The sequence below is a fragment of the Nicotiana attenuata genome, unplaced genomic scaffold (genome assembly GCF_001879085.1).
Source record: "Nicotiana attenuata strain UT unplaced genomic scaffold, NIATTr2, whole genome shotgun sequence".
Lineage (NCBI taxonomy): Eukaryota > Viridiplantae > Streptophyta > Magnoliopsida > Solanales > Solanaceae > Nicotiana > Nicotiana attenuata.
In genome coordinates, this window is record NW_017672007.1 from 192,111 (window position 1) to 215,388 (window position 23,278).

At 38.9% G+C, this 23,278-nt stretch overlaps 1 protein-coding gene across 1 annotated transcript; it reads left to right on the forward strand.

The window, feature by feature from the left end:
• Positions 1-16,334: 16,334 nt before the first annotated feature.
• Positions 16,335-22,904, forward strand: LOC109211304 (thioredoxin-like protein 4B). The gene is made up of 6 exons (XM_019374826.1): positions 16,335-16,598; positions 17,016-17,190; positions 17,884-18,041; positions 18,829-18,895; positions 20,825-20,926; positions 22,219-22,904. The coding sequence occupies exons 2-5, from the start codon at positions 17,059-17,061 to the stop codon at positions 20,921-20,923; spliced, it is 456 nt and encodes a 151-aa protein (XP_019230371.1). The 5' UTR covers positions 16,335-16,598; positions 17,016-17,058; the 3' UTR covers positions 20,924-20,926; positions 22,219-22,904.
• Positions 22,905-23,278: the final 374 nt, after the last annotated feature.

The window sequence follows — 23,278 nt, forward strand, 5'->3', positions numbered from 1 at the left end:
CAATTGGAAACTGGAGCAGAATTTTGAGGTTCATCGCAAGCAACTGTCAGAAGCAGCAACCTATTAAACTGGGGCAGAATTTTGAGGAGGACCCTCAAAATTCCGAAGCGAGAGAGGTTGCAATGTCCTAAACCACGTCACAGTCGTCGGTTCATCTAAAATCTATTTCTTAAATATATACTTATGTCATATCTTTAACAAACTCACGCATGTTTATTAGCAAAATCGCTTTGTTCAGCAACGTTACCCCTATGATACATACCGTGTCATCATATCAAAGCCGAACAGGGCCAGCAAAAGTCAGCGGGGACACGAACTAACCTTTCCCCTTTACAAAACACACAATTTTTTCTTTGGGTGCAGGCACCCAAGTCGCAAAATCATATATTATACACTCATACTGATCAAGGATACAACTCTCAGAACCGTCACACCTATTCACAGTTGCTATCCACACACAATGTCCCCAGCAGCCGCAATATCACAATCAGCTATCAGCTATCAGCTAAGAATTTTTTTTATTACTATTCTCCCTTTATCTCTTGCATAAGGCTACCATTCTGCCTTCCAAGACTAAGCACTGTCTCCATCTGCATTTCTGCATTGCATAAGGCTACCATTCTACCTTCCGAGACTAAGCTCTGTCTCCATCTACATTCCTGCATTGCATAAGGCTACCATTCTGCCTTCCGAGACTAAGCTCTACCTCCATCTGCATTCCTGCATTGCATAAGGCTACCATTCTGCCTTCTGAGACTAAGCTCTGTCTCCATCTGCATCTGCATGGCTGAAAGATTGCCACTTTTGCATCTGCATGGCTGAAAGATCGCCACCTTATTTACATTATGCATGGCTGAAAGATCGCCACCTTTGCATTTTTGCATGGCTGAAAGATCGCCACCTTATTTACATTCTGCATGGCTGAAAGATCGCCACCTTATTCACATTCTGCATGGCTGAAAGATCGCCACCTTACTTACATTTTGCATCGGCTGAAAGATCGCCACCTATTGCATTCTCATGGGCTGAAATATCGCCACCTATTGAATTCTCATGGGCTGAAAGATCGCGACCTATTGCATCTCATGGGCTGAAAGATCGCCAAACTGTCCAAAGGCGTCATTGTTTGAAGGCACCATCTCCATAGCCCGAGAACGTCATGCCATGGCCCGAGGACCTCTTTTAATCTCTTGCATATCATTATTCAAAGGCATCATAGTTCGGAAGCATCATTCGCACAACCCGAGAGCATCATTTCATAGCCTGGGAATCCTTTATTATACGCTTCATGGCCCAGGACATCATGGTCTAAGGACGTCATCTTAACCGTCCAAAGACAACATTCATGGTCCAACGGGAACTTGCATCATGTTTAAATTTATGCACAATATCGCTTGTATTGTTTATTTGCAGGTAAACTGGCGAGCAACGGCCATCTCGGCAGGAGCATTCCGCTCCAGTTCCTGCAGCCCTACTAAACCTTGACCATTCATCCCAACCTAAATATTGCGTCCTTTCTTGAAAGGTGTCCATCGGCATACTCCGCCGACGGATCCCGAACTACATATGGCCTGGTTCCTGTAAGACCAGGGATATGTAGGCAGCTCAGGAACCAGAGCACGGTCAACCTCTTCAAACCATTTCACTCGGTAAAAATTGGCCATCATATCTTTACCCGACAACTCTTTCATCCTTCCCGGGTAAAAAGGGGCAGCTGTTGATACCCAATTTTTTCTTGTATATTTTTTTTATATGCAAAATACTTTCTAAATAGTATATATATGCATATATAAGCATGTCCAAGTGTTTTATTATTTTTCCAAATTTTAAAAGATTTTTAAACCAATTTATTGCCCTATTTTAACAGTACAAAACCAATAATTATTTCCAAAATTATCATTTTTGGTGATTCAGTTGTTGTATTCTTATATTTATACCAAAATATAGCTAAGGTAATTTTTGCACATTTTTATAAATTGATTTGGTATTTTTAAAGCTAAATTGCACTTAATTGCAATATTAGCTTATTTTAAGAATTAATTGCGTTTATAATTACAAATTTGATTCCAGTATTTTTAACCTAATATTTATATACTATTAACTAAATTAGCACCTTTAATTTATTTTCAGAAATCATTTTACTATTTTTATAAAATAAAAGGGGAAAAGTGGCTATTTAAAATCTAGCCCTATTTCATTTCAAATTTTAGCCCAAATGGACACCTCATTTAACCCCAATTTTAATCTCAATTGGACCGGCCCAAATCCTAAATTACCCGACCCCATGACCCGTTTATTTTTACCCGCCCGGCTCCCCTTTGATCCAGGCCGTTGATCAAAATGATTAACGGCCACGATTTCCCCTTGCCTTTTTAATTTCCCAAACCCCCCAACCCTAAGCAATTTCATCTGAGACGCCGCCTTTGAATCCCTTCGTCTCTCAAACACTCTCGAACCTTCCCTGAACTCTCATCATCTCCCACCTTGAAACTCACCGGAATCAATGGCTTCCCAGGTTGTGAGGCCCCTGTACTCACCTCCTATTACTCCTATGTGCTTGATACTTGAAGATTCGAGGCCAGACCTTGAAGGTCTTCACTCAAACCTTTGCCAATTCTAGGTTCTCCGGTCATCTCCAGCATGCTATAGTTGTTTGAGTCTTATTCCTACCTCTCCGACTCAGGTCAATGACCTTTTCAAAGCCTTTCTCATTCTAGGGTTCTTCTGAAACCCTATCCCTTAGAGGTTTTTCTCCGATTCTTTTTAGATCTGTTGGATATCTATGCTCTACTTGAGTTTTCAAACGATTTCCCTAACTTTTCTTTCTAAAATCACTTTCAAAACCTTTCTTTTCGATTTAGGGTTTTCTGGAAAGTGTTTAAGTGTTTTTTCTTCTTTGTTATTCATGTGTTTGCCTCCGTTGTGTTCTCGTATCATCTCTTGTATGCTTCTCTTACTGTATTTTCCTATACTATGGTCTCGTAGACTTCTCTACTGCATTTTCACCATGTTCTTATATGTTTATCTTACTGTGTTTTCCTATATGCTTTTCTGCTATACTTTTTCGGTGTTCTTGTGTTCTTCTACTGTATTTTTCTACTAAGTTTCTTTCTTTACCTTCTACTGAGCCCTGTATAGGTTTCTTCTAAGCATGCTTTCTCTACTGTTCTTATCAGTATTTGCCAGTATGTTCTTTGAATCCTTCTACTGTGATTGCATTGTTACTTTGCTACCATATTTTCTCATAAGTTCTATTGTTGAAGAAGCCTGTTCTTTTCTAAAACTTCTAAACATGATTTCGATTCAATTGTTTGCCCTCTCATCTTTGATTTATGGTTTGCTTAAACTAGAGTTTTATCTCGAAACCCCTAATTCTTTCAGACTGGCTTTGTGTCTCTGAACTAAGTTTGGACATTTGTTTTCATACAATGCTGAGCTTTTTGCTAAACTCTTCTACACTGGATTTTTCCTGCTAATTTACACGACAGTCCTCTTTCACGCTCACATGCTCCTTATATATGATGAATTTTCCTCTAAATGGTTTTCAAATTTGCAACTAGTGTAAACTTCTTTCTGAATATAGCTTGATTGATTTCTTTCCATCTTTTACTGATTTCCTAGGTGACTCGACTTAGGTAAAACCCTTCTTCATCTTTTATGACTTGGTTCATTCATACCAAATTTCGGACCTTGTGATTTACTGGCTCTTAATTGATTCCCTTGCCTTATTCGCACAAACCGTGTTTTGTCAAAACTCTGCCCTTAAATAACCTTTATGTATTTGCCCTCAATTGCATGCTTTACACAAAGTGTTTATTTAATTCCTTTCCTTAAATGGTTTTACCCGTTTGAAACTTAATCCCTTAATTAAAGGGAGTCTTATGTAATTGATTTACAATCAGTCGTCGATTATTTTCTTACCTTATTGTCCTCATAACTTTCAGACTATAAATACATGACCCTTTAACACAAAGCGGACACGATTAACAATCCTCCACTACTACTTTACAATCTCTTCTGAACTCTTACTAGAACTCACTCTTCTTGTCTGCATTCTGACTTTCACAAGACTACTGCTTTTTCCTATTTGTTTCCTTGAAACTGGTATGTTCTAATTTTAATTTTCAGCATCACCACCATGTGTTTACTTACAGCTTTCTACATCTATGTCTACTTTACTACTTCTGCAAAGTTAACTACTTAAACTAGCATGTTGTTTTCTTTTGTTTGTTTCTATTATGAACCCCTCCTCCCTATTCCCTTTATGTGCTGTGAGTTGCAGTTTAAAACATGGCAATATGCAATTTATTGTCTATGGTTTGAACTTGATCCCTTAAAGGATCCCAACTACTAAACAATGTATCCTAACATGATTATGGGGTAGGCCAACATTCATCATTGTTGAGTATGACCCACCAGCCTGCTGTTGCTTTTCCTTTACTATCTCCCCATTCCCTATACCCCTATGTGTATCAATGTGAACTGTTTCCCTTTCCCCTTTCCCCTTTCAGAATCCTGCACTTGCACTCTCTCTTAGTTCCTAGGTTCTGCTCCCCTCTTGTGAGCCTTGCCTTGGGACCTTGAGTTCCCTCTGAACTTGGACACTTGAGGGCTGGCTCTTCCACACTGTACTATGCCCTAGTCTGGTAATGTATTTGGGGTGTAAGCACTGCCCGAAGTTCATGTGAAGCTCTTAGGGAACTCTGACACACCCCCAAATGAGAGAAAGGCTTTGAAATCTGATCTTTGGACTTGGTTTACTTCATATTTTAGACAGGAAGTCTGAATCAGGCTCTCCTTAGTTGTTGTTTCCAATTTCTGATGTATTTTTCTTTACTTTATTTTCTTTGGACTGTAATAACTTTGTAATAAACTATTGGGGATGATTAGTGAAAAGGGAGGGGTAACCATGCATGTACATGGGTAAATAACATGCCTATAAGACTTCTGCATTTTTCATATAGTTACCGTGCCTATAAGACTTCTGCATTTTTCATATAGTTACCATGCCTATAAGACTTCTGCATTTTTCATATAGTGACCATGCCTATAAGACTTCTGCATTTTTCATATAGTTACCATGTCTATAAGAACTTCTGCATCTCATTTAGCTACCATGTCTATAGGGATCCTGCACTTTCATGTAGATACTATGTCTATAGCTCTTGCACACGCATGTAGAAAGTATGCCTATAGGTCCTTTCTGATTCATGCATACCCGCTTTTTACTAGGCAAACTTATTCGTAGGACCTAATAACTGAAAAAGTTTAATCAGATATCACGTCACGCTTAGATATCATGTTATAGAATTTCTGTACTCTTCTATGTCTATAACAACGTTTTAAGTTGACAAACACATAGAAAGCATGCCTATAGGGGTTCTAACTCAAATCTAAATCGCCTCACTCGTTTATAAGTTTAAACTGTCAGTAGTAATGCATTATCAATTGCAGAACTCATCTACTTTGTCAAACTGGCAACTTTTCCAATAATCTGCAATCAGCTTACCTCTTTGTTTCTGAAATCAGTAGATATCATGCCTATAGGTCCCGTCTAACACCAAGGCAAGCCTTAGGGTAAAAGTTATAAACTGCATCAGTCTCTATCAATTACGACCAGCAGGCAAGCCTAATTCGGACTTCTTATCTGGAAATATGTGATAAATCAGCCTGCCCCAGCTTTTAAGTTTAATCAGACCTTAATCAGTACGTGCAAGACATGCTAAACTATATGCTTTTCTTTGATCTAAGGAGGCCTGTTTGAGCCTTATTTGTTTATGTGCTTCCCACATGCTTGTTATATGTGTTCTTGTTTGTCGCCTTAGTATTTTTACCTTTGAAACTATAAAAGCACAACATCCCTTCCCTTTAGGATTAGTAGTCCTAAATGCCTTCGGGACTGATAGGATTGGCGCGGGTAATAGCATGCAATAAGAAAACGAGACTATTCCGCGCTTTAATACCTTAACGGGGTGGGAAAGGGTAGATATAGATATGAAAATTTGTTTATTTCCAAATTTCAAATTGTTTTTCTCAAAATTCAGCTTTCCTTCCGTTTCTTTTATCTTCATTTGCAACCATTATGTGAAATCCCCTCTTATTTGAAAGTCTTACTTGCTTACGTGTTATTTGTACTTAAAGTCACAATAATAGCTTGGCCGGGAACCACACTAGTGGATTCTGAGGGGTACCTAACACCTTCCCCTTGGAATAATTTCAAGCCCTTACCCAATCTCTGGTTATCCAAACAAAAACCCTTCTTAGTGTCCTAATGCACTTAAGTCATTAGGTGGCGACTCTTTAATTCCATTAAACCCAATTCCCAAAAGGGAACGAGTTGTCTTCCCAAATGTCATAAATCCGATTTTCGCGGAGGAAAAAGGGGGCGCGACATCTATAACTCTTATGAAGGAACCAAAATATAGTTTTGTTTGTATTTACTCGAAAAGGGATCATAAAGTACAGGGCATGTGCTGCCCAGATTTTCAGTTTTAGAAATACTCCATGTACTACTGTTAGTAATTTTAGCATAACTTCTTGTACAAAATTGATATGGAGGTGATTCAAGATGTTCTGAAACTCTATGACATAGATCTTAAGACCTTAAAAAGGCAATCCTCGATTTTATAGGCCACAGTCACCCCACTCGAGAACTGATACTTCAAACAAGTTTGAAGTATAATCGAGAAACAAGCCCAATAGGCAAATATCGAGTTAAAGGCTACGACCGAACTAACACAGTTCAGAGATGTACGAATTTCGTAGTAAAACAAGCCTTCAAATATTTTCACAAATCGGTTAAACAAAGGCTACCCTCGGCAAAATTACAAAAGGGTTTCGATAACATCAACCCTCGAAAACCTTAAGGGATACTAAATTGTTCGAACACTCGAACAAACTTATGCTAAGGCATAACAAAGTTTTTTGACAACACTAAATCCTAACGGGTACAAATTTATCTCGTGATAAGGCATAACAAATTAAACTTTTAAGCCAAAAAAAGGGGAAAATCCACTATTTTAAGGTCGTATCGGTCCGATTAAAGAGCCTAAGGGCCATTACATTATTGAGCTCGAGGGTATCACCCTCGGATGTTATGTTCTCAAAGAACATTCTTCGTGTCAACAGGGTCTCGATAGAAAAATTTTGTAAAGGGTCAAACGAGCCGTACCCATGTAAATTGCCCGAGCCATAATAACAGAACTTGTACGCATGAACGATCTATTGAAAGAAGTACCTTTTCCTTATCAGATGTTCCATGCCTTAGTAAAATTTCTATTATACAATTTCGTACTTACAATATTTTACGAAAATAGGATCATGAGCCAATCGCAACTAAAGCTCGAGCAATTAACACCGTACTCGGGGACTGTTATCCAAAAATCGACATGCACGAATATTTACACTTCGAAATATTAAGACCTTAAAGGCAATCCTCGATTTTATAGGCCGCGGCCACCCCCACTCGGGGACTGATACTTCGAACAAGTTTGAAGTATAATCGAGAAACAAGCCCAATGGGCAAATATCGAGTTAAAGGCTACGGCCGAACTAACACAATTCGGAGACGTCAGAATTCCGTAATAAAACAGGCCTTCAAATATTTTCACAAAACTGACGAAACAAGGCTACCCTCGGCAAAATTACAAAAGGGTTTCGATAACATCAACCCTCGAAAACCTTAAGGGGTACTAAATTGTTCGAACTCTCAAACAAAATGCTAAGGCATAACAACGTATTTTGACAACACTAAATCCTAATGGGTACAGATTTATGTCATGCTAAGGCATAAAAAATTAAACTTTTAAGCCGAAAAAGGGAAAAAGCCACTATTTTGAGGTCGTATCGGCCCGATTAAAGAGCCTAAGGGCCATTACATTATTGAGCTCGAGGGTATCACCCTCGGATGTTATGTTTTCGAAGAACATGGTTCGTGTCTAAAGGGTATCGATAGGAAAATTTTGTAAAGGGTCAAACCAGCTGTACTAGATTGCCCGAGCCCTAATGACAAAACATGTACGCATGAACGATCTATTGAAATAAGAACCTTTTCCTTATCAGATGTTCCATGCCTTAGTTAAATTTTTATTTTACAATTTCGTACTTACGATATTTTATGAAAACCGGCTCAAGAGCCAGTCGCGACTAAAGCTCGAGCAATTAACACCATACTCGGGGACTGTCATCCAAAAATCGACATGCACGAATTTTTGAACTTCGAAATCTTAAGACCTTAAAAAGGCAATCCTCGATTTTATAGGCCACAGCCACCGCACTCGGGGACTGATACTTCGAACAAGTTTGAAGTATAATCGAGAAACAAGCCCAATGGGCAAATATCGAGTAAAAGGGTAAGACCGAACTAACACGGTTCGGAGATGTCCGAATTTCATAATAAAATAGGCCTTCAAATATTTTCACAAAATCGGTTAAACAAGGCTACCCTCGGCAAAATTACAAAAGGGTTTCGATAACATTAACCCTCGAAAACCTTATGGGGTACTAAATTGTTCGAACTCTCGAACAAACTTATGCTAAGGCATAACAAAGTTTTTTGACAATACTAAATCCTAATGGGTACAGATTTATCTCATGTTAAGGCATAACAAATTAAAATTTTAAGCCAAAAAAAGGGAAAAAGCCACTATTTTGAGGCCGTATCGGCCTGATTAAAGAGCCTAAGGGCCATTACATTATTGAGCTCGAGGGTATCACCCTCGGATGTTATGTTTTCAAATAACATGCTTCATGTCAACAGGATCTCGATAGGAAAATTTTGTAAAGGGTTAAACGAGCCGTACCTATGTAGATTGCCCGAGCCCTAATGACGAAACATGTACGCATGAACGATCTATTGAAAGAAGTACCTTTTCCTTATCAGATGTTCCATGCCTTAGTAAAAATTTTATTTTACAATTTCGTACTTATGATATGTTACGGAAACCGGCTTGTTACGCCCCGTAATATTACGTCGATATCACGTTCCGCAGTATTATATTACGATGATGTTGTGCCTTGCAGTATTACATTACGGTGATGTCACGCTTCCTAGTATTAAGTTACGACGATGTTGCACCGTGAAGTATTGTACGTGGAATTTATCGTAAGGTAATTGACATCAGTCCAAGTAAAAGATTATTTGGAGGTTATAAGGATTATGCTATTTCACAAGTGATTAATAAATTCGTGAAGGTGAGAGGGGAAGCAAGTCGAAGAAAATGAATTTCGTTGAAATTTGGCATTTTGGGATAAAATATGGTCCGAGCTAAAATACTCGGTATTTATGGACTAGTGTCATGCAAGGTACTACATGACCATAAGGTGTACAAGGTATGTTAAAAGAGAGTAGTATTTAATTAAGTTGAGACAATTTTTAAATTATGCGGGTAATTGGTTAATTACCAGATAACGGGACATTACCCAATTAACTAATAAGTGGGTAAAGATTAATAATCTTCACCCACCCTTCCACGTGGCATAAAGCCACAATAGGCAAAGGATGACTCTTAAGTCACCTTGCCAGATGGCTACCATGTAGTAACCAATTAATGACTAAGTCAAAATCTTGATAAGAATTGAATAGATTCCATGAAATTCCTTGTAAAAAGGCTAAGCCAAATCTGCCTTTGAAAGGCAAGAACGTTAGGCAGAAGCAAAAAGTTCCATTTCAAACAAGCTTTAAAGAAATTTTGATCCAACTTTCAACTTCCAATTTCGTTCCAACTTTCAACTTTCGTTCCTCCCTGTCCAGAAATGATTTCGTTCCAGCTTCAAATGATTCAGAAGCTTAATCCGATTTTTGGGTTTTAAGTTCAATCTACGAAGGTTTTCAACGAAATATTATAGGGAGTTTTTCCTACTCCGGGTATGTTAAGGCTAAGCTTTTCCTTTATTTTAGCATGATTTCGTAATTAGACAAGTCTGATAACGAGGCATAAAGAAAAATTCGCATCCCGGAATTTACGTATATTTTGCTAGTCTCGCAAATTACAAATATTTTCCTAGTTTTGTAAGTTACCATATTCTTCTTATCGGGACTGCATATTCAGTTGAGTATTTCCTTCTTCCGGTCAAAAGAGCAGAGAGTTTACATATATACAGTATTAAAAGTATTTTCATTACCATCGAGCTATAATCGATAGGTAGGCCTCTATTGGCAACCTCTGATCAGATGGTAAGATATATACCGAGGCTACTGTGGCCGGGCGCCTATGAGCGAGCCCAATTGGTCGAGGTACAGAGCCTAGTATGGCCGAGCGCGTATGAGCGAGCCTACTACGGCAGAGCAGTTATATATATATACCGAGCCTTATAGGGCCGGACAACTATTTTACTCATTATATTAAGAGAGTTGAGTCAGTATAAGTAGGTAAGCATATCTTCAGATTATCTTTGACTCCCAGTTACTTTCAGTTATTATATTATCAGCTCAGTTTCATTATACTGCCTTACATACTCGATACATTATTTCGTACTGACGCCCCTTTTCCTGGGGGCGCTGCATTTCATGCGTGCATGTTCAAACAGACAGACGGATTAGACCTCCTCATCAAGTGTTTCCCGAGTTCAGCTTGATCGGTAAGCTCCATGCCTTTCGGAGTTGCCGGGTCTAGAGCTTTATGTATATCTTGTGTATATATGTATATATGTTATGAGTAGGTCAGGGAGTTGTTCCGATCACAGTATGTCCATCAGTAGAGGCATGTAGACATATCCTGTCAGTTAGTGCAGCATGTTAGGCTTGTAGGCCTTGTATGTATATTTGGTTGGTTTGTCAGCTGTAGTAATGATGACGGCCTTATCGGCCCAGCTTTATATTGATATTTAGTCAGCATTTGCAGTTGTCTTGCAATGTGGCCCATGGCCAAAGTATGACATTATATGCTCAGAATCCCTTAGTCGCAAGTTGGTACGATGGTGAGGCACCGGGTGCCGGTCTCGCCCCCAAGTTCGGGGCGTGACACGGCTCAAGAGCCAATCGCAACTAAATCTCGAGCAATTAACACCGTACTTGGGGACTGTCATCCAAAAATTGACATGCACGAATTTTTAATCTTCGAAATCTTAAGACCTCAAAAAGGCAATCCTTGATTTTATAGGCCACGGCGACCCCCACTCGGGGACTGATACTTCGAACAAGCTTGAATTATAATCGAGAAACAATCCCAATGGGCAAATATCGAGTTAAAGGCTACGACCGAACTAACACAGTTCGTAGACGTCCGAATTCCGTAATAAAACAGGCCTTCAAATATTTTCACAAAACCGGTTAAATAAGGCTACCCTCGCAAAATTACAAAAGGGTTTCGATAACATCAACCCTCGAAAACCTTAAGGGGTACTAAAGTGTTCAAACTCTCGAACAAACATATGCTAAGGCATAACAAAGTTTTTTGACAACACTAAATCCTAATGGGTACAGATTTATCTCATGCTAAGGCATACCAAATTGGACTTTTAAGCCGAAAAAGGGAAAAAGCCACTATTTTGAGGTCGTATCGGCCCGATTAAAGAGCCTAAGGGCCATTACATTATTGAGCTCGAGGGTATCACCCTCGGATGTTATGTTTTCAAAGAACATGCTTCGTGTTAACAGGGTCTCGATAGGAAAATTTTGTAAAGGGTCAAACGAGCCGTACTAGATTGCCCGAGCCCTAATGACAAAACAAGTATGCATGAACAATTTATTGAAAGAAGTACCTTTTCCTTATCAGATATTCCATGCCTTAGTAAAATTTCTATTTTACAATTTCGTACTTACGATATTCTATAAAAACGGTTCAAGAGCCAATCGCAACTAAAGTTCGAGCAATTAACACCGTACCCGGGGACTGTCATCCAAAAATCGACATGCACGAATTTTAAACTTCAAAATCTTAGGACCTTAAAAAGGCAATCCTCGATTTTATAGGCCACGGCCACCCTACTCGGGGACTGATACTTCGAACAAGTTTGAAGTATAATCGAGAAATAAGCCCAATGCGCAAATATCGAGTTAAAGGCTACGGCCGAACTAACACGGTTTGGAGATGTTCGAATTTCGTAATAAAACATGCCTTCAAATATTTTCACAAAACCGGTTAAACAAGGCTACCCTCGGCAAAATTACAAAAGGATTTCGATAACATCAACCCTCGAAAATCTTAAGGGGTGCTAAATTGTTCGAACTCTCGAACAAACTTATGCTAAGGCATAATAAAGTTTTTTGACAACACTAAATCCTAATGGGTACAGATTTATCTCATGCTAAGGCATAACAAATTAAACTTTTAAGCCGAAGAAAGGGAAAAAACCACTATTTTGAGGCTGTATCGACCCGATTAAAGAGCCTAAGGGCCATTACATTATTGAGCTCGAGGGCTCACCCTCGCTTAACCAAAAACCAAGGGTTTTTACCACTCCGAGTTCGAGCAGGTACTCATTCGATTATAGAAATTATAACAATTCGATTTCAACAAAATCTTCACGAGGCAAAAAAGTGAGTTAAATTCCTCACGAGGTCTAAAGTATATCGGAATTATCATAAAGCGAAAACAAAACAAAGTTTTCAAAACAAAGATGAGAGACAAATCGAAAAGAAAAAGGATCTTTTATATATACGAGAGTATTTACAAAGACCACTTAGTGTCTTTCAATAAAAACCAAAAAAGAAGAAAAAAGTTCTAAGCGCCTAATCTTGCACGGGAGCTTCATCTTCATCTTCTCTGCTCTCGGACCCGCTCGCACTCCCGGAGTCATCATCATCAGCGAGCGAAGCTTCGGCTTCGGCTTCTAGCATTTTCGCATCATCGAGATCAGCCGTGAGGTCAAAGCCACGAGCGTGAATCTCCTTGAGGGTCTCTCTCCGAGACTGGCGCTTAGCATAATTGGCAACACATGATAATCGAACCTCAGCGGCGTTGCAAATTTCCTTTGCTCGAGTGTTAACGGCTTCAGCATCGGCTCGGTAGACGGCCACGATCGCCTCTGCCTCTGCCTCGACCTTCACTTTCTCCGCCTCGGATGTGGCTTTTGCAGGCTCAGTGGCCAACCGAGTCTCGAGCTCCTCAATTTTCTTAGCTCGGGTCAGGCTCTCATCCTTCACTCTTTGGAGTTGACGTTCAACCGAAGATAACTGGGCTTGGGCCGTATCTTTCTCCGAGGCGAGGCGGTCCATGTTCTGCTTCCACCCCAAAGTCTCTGCCTCCTCGCGAAGCTGCTCGATTTTCTCGGCGTTCTGCTGAACCTGCAGGATCTAAGTGTTAGTCTCCAATATAAAATTGATATGTCAAGCTCCTGAAAATTTACATTACCCGTTCGATAAGATCGGTCTGCTTTTTATGGGCTGTTGCCAATTCAGCTCGGAGGTCCCTCATCTCCTCTTCTTTTTGCACATAGAGGCGTTTGAGGGCGTCTCTCTCCTCCGTGACCTTTTGAGATCGGCCTCACACTAGTTCAGCTCGGCTTGGGATTTGGAAACGCTTCCCGATGAAGCGCCACAGCCAGTGGAAAAAGGAAGGAAATCAGACAAAAGGAAATAAAAACAAACATAAACCTAATAAGCAGAGCTGAAATTTACCTAGTTCAGGAGTTGCTGAGCCTCATCAAAAATGATCGTTGCATCCAGGTCGAAAACGTCATTGACCCTCGTAAAGCAGCCACGGAATATGTCATCTCCTTCGTGGGCAGTTCCTGTATCGGGGGTCTCCATAGACCGAGCCTCCCGAAGTTTCCCCTCAGAAAATGTGGGGTCGGGCGGCGAATCATCAATATCGATTCCCTCAAGCAAGTCACTTGGGCAACTCTCTCTCTTTTGAAGGGCCTTCGAACCGGACCCTTCGGGCACACTCACCGGTTGTTCGTCATGGCAGGAGACATCTTCGGCCCCCGATGACTCGGGGACTTTTCTTGGACCATCTTATGAGATCTCATCGGTCCGAGGATGAGCCTCCTCGGCCATCACCGGCTCAGTTGCTTTTGAAGCTTCGACGCTTCCCCTCTTTCGAGCCACCAGCTCACAGCCAGCATCTTCTCCCTCTTCTTCTTCATCTCGTAGTTTTTGGGCTACGGCAGCAGGCAGAGTGGCGGAGTCGTTCTTCGACTTACGAGCCTTGCTCTTCTTAGCCTTTGGGGTATTGGAAGGCGAGGCCCTTCTTCTTTTCTTGTCCTTAGCCGATTTCGGGGCCATCTCTTCCCCAGGCGGGGCCGATCTCATTTCAGCAACATCCCCGAGGCTTGCATAAAAGGGATCAAGTATAAATAAAAAGAAATGTTTCAGAAAAAAGCATCAAAAGCGTAGAGGATAAGCTTACCATGATTCTTGGCCTCCCATTGGCCCCTCGCTAAATCGCGCCACGAGCGCTCAGCATATGTGAAAGTCGAAGTCAGCTTCCGAACCCAACTTTCGAGGTTCCAGATTGCTCCGGGCACCCAGGGGACCGCTACATCACAAGAAAAGACATGGGTGAAAAAAGATGCGGGTGAAGGAAGATAAAAGAAACAAAGCAATCGACATAAGATGTTGATGGGTTTACTTATGCTTCATGTTCCATTCCTCGGGGAATGGCATTTTCTCGGCCAGGACTATATCGGAGGTCCTCACTCGGACAAACTGACCTCTATACTCGAGAACAACACCTTTGTGGCTCGGCGATGGAGCATTATTAATCCGCCCTGATAGAGACGGGGGCTATATAGTCTCATGAGGTAGTCGAGGGTAAATGGCATCCCTTCAACCTTACTCACGAAAAATCGAAGCAAGATAACAATGCGCCAAAAGGAGGGGTGTATCTGGCCAAGAGTTATTCGGTATTGGCGAAAGAAGTCGATAATAACGGGATCGACGGGACCCAGCGTGAAAGGGTAAGTGTAAACACTTAGAAACCCTTCCGCGTAAGTAGTAATATCCTCATCGGGGGTAGGAATCACCACCTATGCATTTTCCCAGTGGCAGTCCTTTTTCACCTGCTCGAGATCGCCTTTGGTTATCGAGCATATATACCTCGACAGGGGCTCACACCGGCCAGGTACCGAAGAGGGTTTTTCTATTTTGAAATCAGAAGAAAGGTCGCATGATCCGGGAATGCACTTTTTGATGTGTGGATCCACCGGCGTTTTATCACCGAACGGCCGCGATGAAGAGGCTTTGAACTTTTGTGGGACGGTTTTGGAGGTTTTCGCCATTAATTCAGGTAGAAGGAAGCGGAAAGAGGTGAAACTTGGTATTCTTGATACTAACAAAGTTGATTCAACGGGTGGTGAAAGAGAAGAGATGGAGAGAGTAAGAAACTTAGAAAACTTGGTGGATGTGAAAGTAAAATTTTGATTCAACCAAAGAGCCTATATTTATAGATTCACGACGACGGTTCGGTGGTGCTAGTGGCCGACTATCCACTGGCAAGCATTAATGGTTTGGGGAACTGTACCGACGGGACATTTCGGTCACCTCAATCGCTTACGTCATGGGGATGACATCATTATTGGGGTCTCCAGAAAATCGAGGCTCAAGTTGTTTCTTATCATTTTACTCTAAGAAACTAAGGGACTATCTATATACAGTAGAAATCAGGGCTACCCAATTTCATTCTTTGGTCGATATAGGAATGTCGCGTCAATGAGCTAGGACGTCGAGTCCGGAATCGAAGCCTCTTTTCGGATCGAGGTCGACGTCAATCACGGCCAGAAAGAGACAGACTCCGAGTGACATTAGTATAGCTTGATAATGGAAAAAGCGAGATATCCACGATCAGTCGAGGATCGTGGCGTGAATCTCGGAACGGATCAATCTAGGGCGGTTAATCAGATGTTAATATGGTTTTCTACTATAATTAGAAGTGTACCTTATTTAGGACTCCTCTATTATATAAAGAGGGATCCCATGTATTTGTAATCATCATTGTTCACTAATAAGAATATATACACTCGTTATTTTCCTGCTGTTTCACTTACTGTTCATTAGAGTTGCTTTATCATTTATTGTTCTTACTATTCCACCTCGAGACTATCCCGAGTCGAGGTTGAGACCTGGCTAGCATACTGGTTTGATTTATTTTATTCTCTAATTTATTCGTTTACTTTCTTGCTTATCGATTGGTATTGGACGAAATCGCATATCCTTAAAACCACAGTATAAGTTTAATTGTTATACGAATTTGAGGGTAAACAATATGAGTTAAATTAGTGATTTATAGTTTGGTAAATATAATTTTTGTGATGAGGAAGTTTTTGTCTTAATGTCTTAAATATTAATTTTATACTGCTACTTCTACTTTAATACCTTTTTAATTTGGCCAAATACCCCAAATTTCGATTAAAAAGAGTATCTCGTATATTATTTGTACGAGGTGTGAGTCACATTTTTTTTTTAATTCACATTTTCGAATTAGAATCAGATGTGCTACCCATCCTCTATTTCCCGGCATAAAAAAACCCTCCGGCCGCCAACTCCGACGGATTCGTGGTGCGGTTTCTCCGGAAGAATCTCTACATTCAAATTGCTAATACAGATTCAAGTTTTCGATCAAAATCCCCTTCGACGGAGGAGTTCGCCATTATCCGCAGCTTCGCATTGCTCTCTTTATATTCAACCTTATCATCGCAAAAGCCCTAACTGTGAACAGGTATGGCACCGGACTTCAAGCCTCTATTATATTTGCATTTTCCTTGATTTTCTGGCTTCATTCGGACAGAAATACTTGTGCAAAACCTAATGAGGTAGTATTTCTTAGTACTAGATGTAGACATATTATAACCCCAAGTGTTTCTTCCTCTTCACTGGTTTAAACCACTAGCTGTTCCAGAAAATTGCATTTTGCATACAAGCTCACTCTTATAAGGTGCATTTAGAGTATCATTTTTCAAATGAGTTCTTCATAAACAAACTGCAAACGGCATGTCACTAACCTTCTGTTACCAAAATTTTACTTTTGGAGCTGTGATTTACATATTTTTGGCAACAACTACATACTACTGGAATTTTCAAGCCAAAGTTATACATTTTGGTCAAAATTTCTAATGTATATAGTGTTCCGTTACAGATTGGCCGTATTTTGAAGCAGAAGAAAAAAGGGGAGTGGGAAGATGGAGTACATATTGAGGACTCTAACAAAGAAGCAAGAAGTGGATTCCATAATTAGAGATACAATCGACAAAGTTCTCGTCCTCCGCTTCGGCCGATCCTCTGATCCTCTTTGTCTCCAGCTCGACGACATCGTACGTCTTACTTCCTAATCTTTTCTGCTCCAGTTCCTTTTCATTTATCATCGAAAGAAGCACTACTCTTTTTTCAGAGAATTAAATATTTGGCCAGCAGAGGCCAATTGAGGATTTTAAGCCATTAGGGGAAAAGTTACCACCTCAATATACTCCTTTTGTTTTTAATTTATGACCACTAGTGTAACTTAGTATAATTCTATATGCTACAGGATTAAGTCATTAAATATCTAGTATTACAAGCAAAGGCGGATCCATGATTTGAATTTAATAGGTTCAACTTTTCGGATTCTTAGCACTGAACTTATTGTAGTTCTGAAATCATTTGTTCATAAGCTGTATGTTTCGTGTCGAAAATGGTGGGTTCAGTTGAACTCATTGAGTAGAGGCTACACCCTGCCTCTGACTACATCTTACAGTTTTTATAGTTAAAAAGTATTTAAAAGGTGATTGAAAAATTTTAGTAAGGAAAAAGAAAGCTATTTGGCTCCGCATATAGTAATAGTTCCGAAAAGTTGAGACGGATGAAGTATAATTTAGAAGTTACGACTAATATATATAGTTTTAGTTGAAAGCGATAGATAGCTGGAATAGGTGGATTTGCCCCCCGGTGACATTAATTTAACACTGAATAAGTTCTTACTATCCTTTTTGGAGTGGTTTGCTTACTTAATTGCTTCCTGTTGACTGCAGCTGTATAAATCTGTGAGAGAGGTGTCCAAGTTTGCGACTGTGGCTTTAGTTGATATTGATTCAGAGGACGTAAAAGTTTATGTCAAGTATTTTGATATAACCTTAGTACCATCAACTATTTTCTTCTTCAATGCCCATCATATGAAGATGGATTCTGGGTATGCGTTCTCTTTTGTTCAAAATTTTGAAGTTTTTTGCTATAGACATGTTCTTTATGTTGTATATGCTATAAGGACTGTAATCGATAATCTTGACCATATATCAGACACATTTTGTTGGCAAATTAAACCAATTCAAAATGCTGGAAGTTTTCCACAACAATTCAGGTAACTAGTTCGTTGGTCCTTCAATAAGGGGAAAATGAAATGACATTGACCTAATTCAAAGCAGCTATTTGCAAGTTGCAAGAGCCATATTTCTGTTCTGTTTTCTGTTGAGTGGAGGAGGGAAGAGAAAACTGTGAATGTTTGACATAATTTTAGGAAAAAGAAAGAGCAGGCGAGGCTACTCGAAAGAATAAGAGAAAAGAAAAAAGTATGTGTTATTCTATTGCCAAGTATTTGCAGATATTCATCTAGTTGCCACATCTTCCTACTTGCCTCCTCCCCTTGGTAGAGGATGTCTGATATTGGAGCATGTGCAAGGCATGTTTACACTACTTGGTTCTCTTTTTCTTCCTCTACCAAATGTCATGCTGCATAAATGTCAAAATTTCTCTTGGTCTATTTTAAAAAAAGGTTTATCTCTCCGTTTGGTAATTGTGTAATCATACTGCAAGACGAATTTATATAGCGAATTTGATAAGGACACTGCAACAGTTACTAAGTGAATACATGTATTATGCATATGTTGGAGACACTTGATGTGGTAGTTTTTCACAATATTTTAAGTATGGAGCTCTGTCGAGATTGAAGCTCTTACTTTTTTGTGATGGATGTTCTCCAGGAGTGCAGATCACACCAAGTGGGTTGGAGCATTTCAAAGAAAACAAGACTTCATTGATGTGGTAGAGGTATGGGATAACCTTGCAATTTTCTTTCTGAAGCATATTTGTTTTCCTATGATCCAGATAAATATGTATCAAGTTTATTTGCCCTTTGCTGCAAAGTGCAGCTTTTCAATCTTTGCGACTTGCTTATCTAACTTTTAAGGGTCTTTGAGTAGCACATTCTAAACTAGGTTCTTTAAGTCTCTATGGGTTCTAATGGTGCCAAAGCTTAGGAAGGTGTTTGGTTAAAAATTAAATATGGCGGTACCATAGCGATCACCAATACTGCATGACTAGTGTGCCGGAAATACTTGCATGAAGTTGATCCATCAATGCCATGTCTTTGATGGAGTCTAAAAGCCAGTGAAGATAAAATCACTTTGGCGGAATAATAGTTCATACATTTCATTGTAATCTCGCTCTTGTGGCTTTTTTAGTAAGGTGATGTACATTTGGTTTTGAAGAATGGCTGAGATATCTTGAGCTTCTAACTTCTAGACTCAAACTTCAGGTTTTTGTATGGTGGTTTGTCTAAAATTAGCTTATCCAGCTATTTGTCTCTGCATGCCTCCAGACATGAAGTTAGAACAAGATGAAACCTGCTTCAAGTTTTGGAAGACGTGGAAGGGAGAAGATGTTGGGTTTTAGTTGAAAGCTTGAGTTTGAATCAATCAAAGCTTGGTGGATTGTCTTTTCCTGTCTAGTGCTTACTTAATTTCAAATGCATGGCTGTTTGGAACCTCCTCTCTATGGATTTAAGAGCGTCTTTTAACTCACCTTCTAATGATGTGCGAGCATGACATGAATACATATCTTGTATAATTGTTGGTTTTACATAATTTACTAAGAAGGTTCCTGTGATTCTTTCTCAAGAAATAACCATTTTTGCTTCTTAAGATTATTATAAAGCTGCTACAACCAGGTCTGTGAAATCATCAAGGGTGCACCGAGATGCATATTTTTTCGGCATAAAGTGAAAACAAATGTAAAAATCTATAGTTTGAGATCCCTTTGCAATAATGTGAGAACTTATTTCTTTTCAAGGAGGAGATCTTCTAATAATGCATAAAAATCTGTTCATCAAATTTGTATTCATAAAATCCTTACATTGTTTTAATACCTGCATAGAGGTAATTATACTTTGTCCCTACACAAGTCTTCATATATATCACTCTCAAATTTTGAGATTCTTGGATTTCTTTCTATTCGGTTTATTGTAAGTTGGTTATCACAAATGGATCTTCACCTCCTTTCGAGGCATCAATTGTCGAATATAGCTGGGTAAGATTGGTTGAATCTAACGCCAGTGCATCTTAATTCAAGTGGCAAAGGTTGAGGGACTTGTGACTTAGGTCGCATGTTCGAGGTATGCGCCATGCAAACAAATCCTGATATTTAAGTGGAGAAGCGTAGAGGAGCAGCCCTGGGTTCGAGCACGGAATAGGCAAACTTAACCTGATAAAAAAAGGGTAGAGGGGTGGGTCCATTATCCCCGAGTTTTGAAGGCGGAGGTTGGTCCTAAGGATTGGCCCTAGACGGATTTCTTGGTTCATAAAATAAAGATGGTTATAATCCACCTATGTCTCCAGGTTGTAAAGATTTCCAACTTGCGGAGATCTTGAAGGATTATTTGCTAATTTGCAGTGTTTCTTGGGAGTCCAGCAACTATTTTGTCTATCAACTCAAACCATTGGAGAACGACTTTAGCTTCAGATAGATTTTCTTTGAGAGTGTTGACCTTTTCAATTAGTTCACAATTGATTGAACACCTGATGGATACAGTCTGCGTCTATGAGGTTCATAGGATTGTGTTCTTTATTCAGGAGCAAGCACACTAAAGTTCTTAGTCTATTTCTTTGAATCTGCTGAGCGGATGCTCTGATTAGTTTTCTTTTTTACAAGTCATGGTTGTGGTGTCATTTCTAATAGCTTTGCATTCCTACTTGTAAGCAGGCAATATTTAGAGGGGCCATGAAAGGCAAGCTCATAGTGACTTGTCCCCTTCCCCCAGACAGAATACCGAAGTTTCAGTTGCTGTACAAAGATGTTTAGGAGGTATGTCTGTCTTTGTAATTTTAGGTTGACAAGTTCCTAACTTGACATTTTTCCTTGTTTGATTAACAACCCTTCCTCTTCAGTACTTGTTGTGCAATTCTCTCTTAATTACTTCTCCTGTTTTAATGAATTACTTTATACTGTTGTGCCATTGAAATATTTCTGCTACCAATATGATACATATCTCCTTCCTCCAGGGAGAATTCCAAAATTTTCAGTTGCTATACAAATTTATTAGCTAGAAAACCTTTCTTTGTAAGTTTATGTCGACTAATCTTACTTGATATGTTTCGCCTTATGCCTTGTGCTAGTGTCTCTTTATTTTCTTCTCCTGTTTGAGTTAAGCAGTCCATTATTTACGCCATCGAATTATTTCTTATACCATAATGATTTAGCTGATTTATGAAATCTTCACATGGTTCAGCGTTTAGCTCATGAAATAGGCAAACTTCATTTAGTATCATGTTTCATATCGATAACATCAGAGGAACATATTAGCTACCACAGAATACGATAGGTTTTTAAGTTCTATCTTCCTGTATTGCCATTTTATGCATAAGAAGATGCAAGTCTTAGATATCTCTAACTTTCTATTGTTTAAGTACCTACATCTGCTATGTTTTGCTTGAACTTCCTCCAACCTTTTCTTTACTTGCATTTTTGTAAGTAAAATTGCATATTATCGCAGTCAAGTGTTTCGAATGACGTGGTCTATTTATATTTGAAGCGCTTATTGTCTGGTCTAAATTTTAAAACGTTGAAATTGTACGTGCTTTTGAAATGCTAATTGATGTGTTTGGTCTAAATTCTAAAACGATGAACTTGTACATGCATATTTGGTATGAGTAAGAAGAATTTCATGGAAAATATTTTTTATGAGGAATTCATTTTTTAGTATTTGGTTAAAGAAAATATTTTCTTTCAAAAGGGGGAAAGTATACTCCCTCCCTTTTCATTTTCTTTACAAATATTTAAATCTTACTCCATATCATTTGGTCCAACCAACAGTTAGACTTAATTATCAATCTTTATACTCAAAAAATTTCATCAAGACAGTATTCAATTTGCTGACATTATCATCCATCTTTAATAAATATTTTCCCGATCTCAATTTACCAATCAAATACTAGAAAGTGGGACAACCACTTTTCTTCTGGAAATATTTTCCGGTAGAACATTATTCAGGGAAAACATTTTCTGTCATATCAAACACAGCAAACTTAACTGATCTGATCCGATTCGCTTTTTCAAAATTGTTTTCGTATTACTGATGGTTGATCACTGAACTGCAGGATAAAACTCAGTGTCCGAGAGCCATTGTTTCTGGACGACTATATAACCATGACTAACCTGTGGAGTAAGTTGAGCGGGTTTTGAATTATCACTGAAATGGGAAAACTATATTGAAATTTTTTTATCAACGTGAGGAAGTGGATAGCAGCACAGTGATGTAGGCGTAAAATGTGCAGATGTCTTCTTGAATTAATGTAATATCATGACATTTCACTTGGATATTTTACTTGCTAGAAAGCCGTAGCAATCAGAGAGCATCAATTTCTGATGGAGTGGAACGATGCAAAGTGATAAAGGTGAAGAACCTTTCTCCCTACTAATAAAATTGTCATGGAAAACAGTACTAGAAAAACGTTTTTGTCACTATATAGACACTTACACATGCTCTGGTTTATTTTTCTTTTTTGGGAATAACCATATGGTATTTGGAAAAGAAATTTTCATAAAGCACTATCTTTTAGTGGTAATTTGCTTTTTATAGATACCATTTGTTATATTACGAATTGTAGATACATTTTCTGTTGTTATAAGATGTATTAGATATATTTAAGCTACTGTATTCATGAATACAGTAGCAAAAATATGCGTGAATTAGGGAAGTCTAGCTAATCAGTTGTTGTATTCGAATGTATTCATGGCGTGAAACATGAGATTATAGCTGGACTGATTATTGTATTTGACTTTATTCGATTGTGTTCACGATGTCAAACAGGGGATTACACTGTTTTTAAACGGAAAGTGAATGAATACAGTAGCAAAAATATGCGTGAATTAGGGAAGTCTAGCTAATCAGTTGTTGTATTCGAATGTATTCATGGCGTGAAACATGAGATTATAGCTGGAATGATTATTGTATTTGACTTTATTCGATTGTGTTCACGACGTCAAACAGGGGATTACACTGTTTTTAAACGGAAAGTGAATCAATTAACATAATAGACTCCTAATATAACTCAACAAACTCAATTATAACACACAAATTTTGTATTTCCAGTTATAAAAAAGATTCTCAACCGAAAAGTATTTCAAAAATTTAGCAATCTTCAGAGAAATTATATA